Consider the following 8,219-nt stretch of genomic DNA (forward strand, 5'->3'; position numbering starts at 1 on the left):
CACAGCAATTTACTGTTCCTCAACTCTACTGTTGCCCCCATGTGGTCACTGCAATCTAACATAAGTTAAAGCAGCCATCCTGCTACCCTAGCACAGTATAGAGGGAGTAGCCAGACAGCCCCAGGAGCAGGGAAATACCCGTGTGAGCTTTAAACCCCTCCCCTGACAGGCACTCTGTGCACTATGGCATTAATGCAGCAGTTGGCCCTTCAGTGGGAAGTTTTCCCTCTGCAAAAACCTTGGCACTTTCCTAAGAAAGCTGCATCACATTATCATGGATAGAGCAAGTGTTTCCCATGCATATTGTTGACTTCAGGAGCCCAACCCATCTTTCGATAGAAAGACATCCATGATACTTTAAAATATATCATTTTATTCATATGTTCAGCCCATTTAACAGTGGATAAACTGACAAGAGAAATTCACAGATAGCCCTCAACTGGGTCAATCGGCTCCTGGCTTTTGTGAGGTTGGGTTTTGATGAGACACGTAGTTTAGAACATATAGGAGGATATATTGAGTGTGACTGTACAAAGCTTGGGCAAATCCCACATCCTCACCAGAGCCCTCCACGCCAATATCCTGCTCCCCCAATGCGTGGAACTCCTGCTGCGAGAGCTGAATTTCATAACCAAGATCTGAGAGCAGAACTTTACCCCTCATTTTCAATACCCCCAGTGTACCATTAGCCTAAATTCCTGCCCTTTAAAGATAAATGCAATTAAAACATCTAGACACTTGTCAACTATACTGGGCTGGATCCTTAGCTGGTATAAGTCAGTGTAGTTCCGATGACTGCAGGGAGCTATAATTATACCAACAGAGGATCTGGCGCATCACATTTCTCTAAAATCCTGACTTATAAGGCACCCTTGCAATAACATCTAGGAGCAAGATATCTGTTCTATTAGTATAAGCCAGGGAGATTCCAAGAGCCTTTTTGACTCCACCACCCCAAATGTCTCTGGGCCCCATCCCTAGAGATTCTGCGCATCAGATGCTCCCATTGAAGTCGGAGGGAGCTGAGGGTCCTCAGCACCTCTGAGGACTGAGTCTTCAGTCAGCAACCACTGGAGAAAGCTAAAAGCAGGGAGTTATGCCTTTAAGTGGGCTTTTCCTCCACCCCTGCTCCCAAGCTTCTGGATTGTCAGTAATGTCCATCACATAAAGCTGTGGGGTGGGATTTATAAAGGGACCTATGGTAGTTAGGTGCTCAGCTCCTAGTAAGGTTCAATGGGAGTTTGAGACCTAATTCCCTTAGGTTCCTTTGAAAATCCTAGCCATAATGCCCTAATCATTTTTTTTTATAAGCAAAAAAAGCCCTGAGAGCGCAAAGCCCTGCATTGGCAAAGAGAATTACCTTTCCCACTTGCCTCCTCACTCAACTTCCCCATATAAATCCACATACCCTCTTACCCACTCAGACTCACCTCTACTGATACAAAACATTCATACCAGCCTTGGCCAGAAACCTTTACCTGTATGGCTACATAGAGGAGTTCGCAATTGCCAAAGAACAGAGCACTATGGATGAGAGGCTCACTTTCCATCCTAGTCCCTTTAGTGCTATTTGGATTTTCTAAGTAGGCCCAGCCTGCCATATAATCACAATCTTGATCCTTTGTGACTCCTGGGGTTTGAAAAGCTATGATGGCGTTCATCTCAGCTGAGCCATGAAAGGATATTTCTAGTAGTTCCCAGATGGACTTCATGTAATTAAATTACTTTTGTAAAGTATTTGGATAGTGTGCTTTCAAGACGTGCAATAAATAGTGTTATATCAGTGGAACTCTCCAAATTCACTGAAGCCCACTATAACCCACCTCCTTTGAAACAGGCACTGGACTACACATATATAATGGGCATGGACTACACATAGAGTAAGTGAGACAACTTGTAGAAGTGTCTGTTCATTGTACACATCCTCTAAATCTCATAGCTATTCATCACAGTTTTAAAATAATTTATAGGATAGTAATTCTTCATGGGTTTTGTTACCATTTAACTGAGTTATGAAAATATAATTTATAAATGCACAGTGATCCAAGAGAGAGAGAAAGAGAAAGACTTAGGTTGATTGGCTAGTTTTCTAGAGAACAGCTGTACTATTCTTCTTCTTATGGCTGACCTTAAGCATTTACCAACCTTGGGTTCTTCACTTCAAGGAGGGCTTAAGAGAAGAGTAGTTATCAGTCTTGTGGTGATGAAGAAGTGTCTGTTTCAATGGTCCCGTTGGATTTCAGACCCCAGTCTGAACACCCTACAAGTTACCACTGTTCTCAGATCTCATTACTAGAATTAGAGTGTTGTTCTGGTTGGTTTTCTTGTCCATCACATACAATTTGTACTGAAATCTTGCCAATTTCTAAAGGATTTTTTCATGCATATTTTGCTCCTGTTTCCTGGAATCCAAGGGAAAAAAATGCACTAGAGTAACTTTAAAAAAAAACCCAACAAAGTAAAAGCCTGTTCCCATCATTAAATGCTGCATTCATGCTGCATACAGTAAAACCACACCCACTATATACTAATAGGCTGCAACAAACCCCACTGCAGGAAAAGGATTCTGACACAGCAGCCTTGCAGCGGCTAAGAACCAGCATCCAACACCCTTTCTAGCAAGAAAAAAGTGGTAAGTGTTTAAAAAAAATGTTTTATTTTCATTAATCAACTGCATAGCTGTGATTTGTTGACTTACAGGCTTCTTATAAAAATGTTTGCATAGTGTGGAATCATGAATGCCTAGCTAATATAACAGCAACTTGTACTCAGATTAACTGGATTTTGATGACCAATTTCTCCGGCAGACCCTCCTCATCATCATACTGATCCATTGGCTCCACAGTGACAGGCTGAGGAAATGTAGTTAGCAGGAAAGACCCTTCACTACAACGGTCCAGAGCTTTCCTAGCAGCAGGTTTCCCTGAAAACTCCACAATGCCTTTCCCAGACAATCTTCCTCTGTCATCCACAATAACCACAGCCCTTTCCAGCTGGCCGAACACAAAGAAGGCCTCCTCCAGGAGCTCATTTGACACAAATTGAGGCAGGTTTCTGACAGTCAGTGATGCGCTGTGGCATGCGAAGCGCACTCTTAGCTGCTTCGCACAAAGAGGCATGTTGTCTAGTTCTACCTTTGCAATCTCGACTAGAGTGCGAGTTTCCAGCCTGATAAATCCAAAGCCTTTGTCCTTGTGAATGAAGACTTCACCTGCCTTCCCATACTTTTCAAACAACTTTCTCATCTCCTCCTCAGTAATATCTGGAGGCAGGTTTCCCACAAAGAGGCAGCTCCTCTGGGTGAATGTCTTTTCACCAGGGTTCCAGAAATTCTTCAGGTCAATAGTGAGACCTTCATCTGAGGGGAATAAGGTACACATTCTCTTCTGGCTGTTGGCCTGCTGTCCATTAGCAGGAATAGGTGGTTGTTGATGCTGTTGCTGATGCTGTTTTCTTGGAGCATGGTTTTGCTTCTCCATGTTAATGCCTTTATTTCCTTGCATTTTCCAACCTGTTCCTGGGTTCTCACTCCCACAACGGATTGCGGCCTTCTCGCCTCCTCGTAGCCTAGAAAAAAAGGGCGCGTGCAGCTGGAAATCTGACAGCATTACTTACTATTCCTTAACTGAACACTGTCATAAACAGATTGTTAAGGGTTAATGTCTCTTCTACTTGTAAAGGGTTACAAGCAAGGAACTGGACACCTGACCAGAAGACCAATCAGAAGACAAGATACTTTTAAATTTGGGTGGAGGGAAGCTTTTGTGTGTGTTCTTTGTCCGTTGTGTGTTCTTCTCTCAGAGGGTCTGAGAGAGACCAGACATTACTACAAGCTCTCTAAATTTCTTTTCAAATAGTAAGTAAAAACAGATGGTTTAGGTTTTTTGATTGTTTTACTCTATTTGCAATTGTGGATCGGGCTGGTTAACGTTTATATGTGTAGTTGCTGGGAATATTTTGATTTGTATTGGTACTGTGGGGAAAGTCTCTTTCTGGTGTCTGTAAGCTATAGGACCCTGTAATATTTACATCTTGAAGTTACAGAGATAATTCTTTACTTTTTCCTTTCTTTTATTAAAAGATTTCTTTTTAGAGAACCTGATTGATTTTTTTTTCTTGTTTCCCTTGTTTTATTCCAGGGGATTGGGATAACTCACCAGGACAGGTGGGGGAGATGGGAGGTGGGGAGAGATAGAATCTCTCTGTTTTCCTTGAATCTGTTTGCCTCTTTGTGGAAGGGAAGGGAGATGCTTCTCTGTATGGTGATTTAAGAGGTTGGATCAGTATCTCTCAGGATAGCCCAGGGAGGGAAATTCTGGGAGGGGGAAAGGTGGGGGAATGGTTTATTTCTCCTTGTTTTAAGAACCCAAGGGTTCTGGGTTCTTGGGGTCCCCAGGGAAGGTTGGGGAGGTCAGAGTGCCCCAAAACACTATATTTTGGGCAGTTGCAGTGCTATCAGATCTAAACTGGTAATTAAGCTTAGAGAATTCAGGTGCGAGTATCTCATTTTCTGAACTCTAAGGGAATGCTATGACAAACACCTACTGGCATTTGTTTGTCAACGTTTGGGGGCAACCGGCACCTTTCCTTACATCTGCTGATACTTACCACAGATCACTTGTGAAAGGTGAATTCTGCATGTTTTACTGATGAATACTTTGGCAGGGTACTTTCCAGCATTGTGTTGCTGTAGAGGATTCAGATTCTCCAAAGGTCAGAGTGAGCGAGGGCACTGACAGACTGAGAGTAAATATAATCAGGGCCCAGGGCTTTTAGTCACTTACTTTTCAACTATTTTCTATCCCTTCTAAATTAAGTTCTGTTCTTGACAACAAGCATTTTCCTTTGAGCAGGAATATCTGTCAGAGCTGGTGGTCCTTTTGATCAGAACTGAAAACATGTTTAGGAGAATAAACTTGAAGAAGGGACAAGTAAATATCTTTGGTCCCAGTACAACTGAGGAGACTCTTAAATGCTCTTCTTCATCCAGAGACATCTACATTTTTGCATGCTGATGCAGTCACCTCTAACTGCACAGGTTATGGAGCAGATCATGTGCCTCAGTTTCACAGACAAATTTTAAAGAACCATTTCCATGATTTCAAAAATATTTCCAGACAACCTCAGAAGACCCACAGTAAGTGGACTGCGTGATTGGGGACTGCATTTCACTGTTCAGTAAGAAGTAGGAGGTTATTGTTTGATCATGAGCCTGATGCTGCTCTCACTTTTAAAATGGTGTAAATCAGGAATATCTCCACTGAAATCAATAGAATTCCACCAGTGAAAAAGTAACGTAAGTTAGAGGAGGATCAGATCCTACATATTAGCTACCTGGCATCTCCTTTTCAGTACTATATATTAATAATGCCCAAAATAATTTTTTTAAATAGTAAAATATACTAAACAAGTATGGGCCTAGTCCTGCAATCTGATCTATGAGGATGACTCCCATGCACCAATATGAAGCCCCACTTACTTCAATGAGATTCCATACCAGCATAAAGATTCACTTGCTTGGAGCAGATTTCAGGAGTGTTTTTTATCTGTAGGGCCAAAATTTAGATGTGCAAATATTAATAGGAATGTTTGAATTAATTACACATAAAATCCAATGAAAACAGATTTGGTTTGGTTGTTTTAGTCTTGTAAAATATTTCGTTTAACTGTTTTCAAACCAAAGAGCCCAAAGGGGTCTCTTTTTGACTTTGATCAGAGTTTTGCATACAGCATGTTTGCAGGACTGATCTCAGACCTTTCACGAGGCAAATTCCCACCATGTATGTTCTCTGATTTGCCTCCTAGGTTTAAATCCCTAAGGCCCTATTCTAACACAGCAGAAGATGAACAAACTCTCACTGATTTCAGTGGGGAAGATTACTTGCATCCTCTAACAAGAGAACAGGAACTCTGCCATCAGGTCTTCAACTGGGGCAAATCAGTGTAACTCTGCTGAAGTCACTTTTAAAGCACCATTATAAACAAGGGGCTAGATCCTCAGCTGGTGCAAATCAGTGTAACAATGGAGTTATGCTGATTAACATCTGCCTATGGTCTTGTTTTTTTTAAAGTTGCTGTGGAATGTTACACCCAACAATGCAATGGAATATATTTAGATGGGGTTAGGGAGAATGAATAATAGACTGTACCAACTAAAAGGATTTTTCTATCTCTAACCTCTGTGATTCCATAAGAAGTAAAAGATCTAAAAAGGCCTGTCTAGTAAGAAAGCTACTGCTGAAACATGAAACACAGGAAAAAATGAATGTGCTGTTTGTGAGTGTTGTGGCTGACATCCTAACCACTGTTTTATAAATAATCTTTAATTAACCACAAAAAATTAGGCCAAGATTCTTAAAAATGGTCTGTGGTCTGAGATGCCTAAGTTTTTGGGTGCCTAACCTGAGAGGTTTTAAGGGGGCTCCTTTTAAGGTGTCTCAGATTGCGTACCCAAAGCCACTGGCCACTTTTGAAAATTTTTGCAGACATTTCAAAAATGAATTGGAGGTGAATTCTGAACTGTGACCAAATTGTTCCAAGGATTCCATGTCATGTGAAGGGTATGATGTCATGTGTATTGGTAGGCTGCACCATATTCATATTGTATTACATCCAGAGTGTGGGCAGTTACCTTAATATTTTTGCTCTCCTAAATCAAGAGATATAAATCCTATAATACGCTACAAAGCTAAACGCAGCTTTTGGAATTAGCAAACATAAATCCTGTCAAAGACAAGATGCATGACTGACCTGCCTTTGATACAAGTTTAGGAGGTGGCTTCACCTCACACTTATTAGTACCTGGAATGCTGTGTCCTAAACAAAACATAAGAGGGATGCATCATGTTATCAGAGAAACAAGTTGAAGCTGGTGGGTTGAATCTTAAATGATGTATAAAGAGTTTTAGCTTGTAAACATCCCTATTATAAATAGAGGTGATTTTTAGGATGCACTTTGGAAGCACGCTTACTGCGTGAGGTGAACATGCTGCAAGATAAGAACTGCTTCTCAAAAGTAGCGGTATATATGTCTCTTTCATATCATACTGGTTTTTTTTCTTTAGGCAGTAAATTGTCTATGCTTGGTTATTTGGTCACTTGAACATTTTTAATAACAAACCATGAGTTAATCAAGCACTTGGCTACACTTATAGAAATAGTATGTAGCTTTTTGTGTCTGTAGCAATCCAAACCAAGGGAATACAAAATCCCAGTTCTGAAAGGATATGGGGACATGTTTTTAAACTGGGCTGTCTAATATTAGATACCTAAATCTGTACGCACCTAACAATGAGGAGGAAATGGATTGACTTTCCCCATTTTCCTCAAGCAGAAGGGAGATTAAGGTGACTCCTAGCATCTTTGAATATCAGAAAAGGTTCATTTCATGTGTAGATGGAGTTTGGGGATTGTACCTGTGCATGTGCAGGAGGCAGGGAATTATTTTTTCTGAACTGATTTCTCTGTCACTTCTGTTGTGATCATTGCTTATATGAGTTTGGGAGTTATTATTTAGGGTCATATTCTGACCCCCTCGCTCACACTGAGGTCTGGTCAACACTACAAAATTTGATTGATCTAATCCACCTTGCGTCGAGTTATTTGTGCTCATATCTATACTCAGATTTGTCTCTGGATGCCTGCACAGCAATACAGTAAAACCACCTCCCCAAATGGCATTGAGCCATGGTTGACCTACTGAGGTCAACACAATACTGTGTGACCTACGTTGATCCTAAAAGTCCTCCACCAGCTGTCCCACAATGACTCGTTTCCTGTTCTGGTCACAGTTTTAAACTCTGAACTTCTGCCTGAAGTACTCAAAAGGTACTGGATTTCTTGGCGTTTGGGGAGAAAAGGTTGTGCAGACACAGCTATGGACCAGCTGTAGAAACGTGGACATCTATGAAAAGATTGCACAGGGGATACAAGGGAAGGGGTATGGCAGGGATCAGCAGTGGTGCCGCATTAAAGCAAAGAAACTGTGGCAGACATTGAGGCCAACAATGGATCTGGTGCTGAGTCGTAGACCTGCCGCTTTTACAACGAGATTCATGCCATACATGATGGAGACCCCACCAGCCTGTTCAGTCCACTGTGGATACCTTGAAGAAGCCTAAGAAAGAGACCTTAGGTAAGCCTGTGTATACATTTTTCCTTACAGTGTTTAAATGTAAAGCTGGCACTCAGCCCACCCCTAAATTAACAGGACACAGGTA

The 8,219-nt window shown here is 41.4% G+C and overlaps 1 protein-coding gene across 1 annotated transcript; it reads right to left on the bottom strand.

Moving 5' to 3' along the window:
• Positions 1 to 2,768: 2,768 nt before the first annotated feature.
• On the bottom strand, positions 2,769 to 3,571 carry LOC127042931 (non-POU domain-containing octamer-binding protein-like). Its single transcript, XM_050936436.1, has one exon. It carries the CDS (start codon positions 3,501 to 3,503, stop codon positions 2,769 to 2,771), a length of 735 nt encoding a protein of 244 aa, XP_050792393.1. The 5' UTR covers positions 3,504 to 3,571.
• Positions 3,572 to 8,219: the final 4,648 nt, after the last annotated feature.

This window comes from Gopherus flavomarginatus, chromosome 1 (genome assembly GCF_025201925.1).
Source record: "Gopherus flavomarginatus isolate rGopFla2 chromosome 1, rGopFla2.mat.asm, whole genome shotgun sequence".
NCBI lineage: Eukaryota > Metazoa > Chordata > Testudines > Testudinidae > Gopherus > Gopherus flavomarginatus.

Coding starts and splice junctions, on each gene's coding strand:
- LOC127042931 (XM_050936436.1), bottom strand. CDS start 3,503: ATGCAAGGAAATAAAGGCATTAACATGGAGAAGCAAAACCATGCTCCA.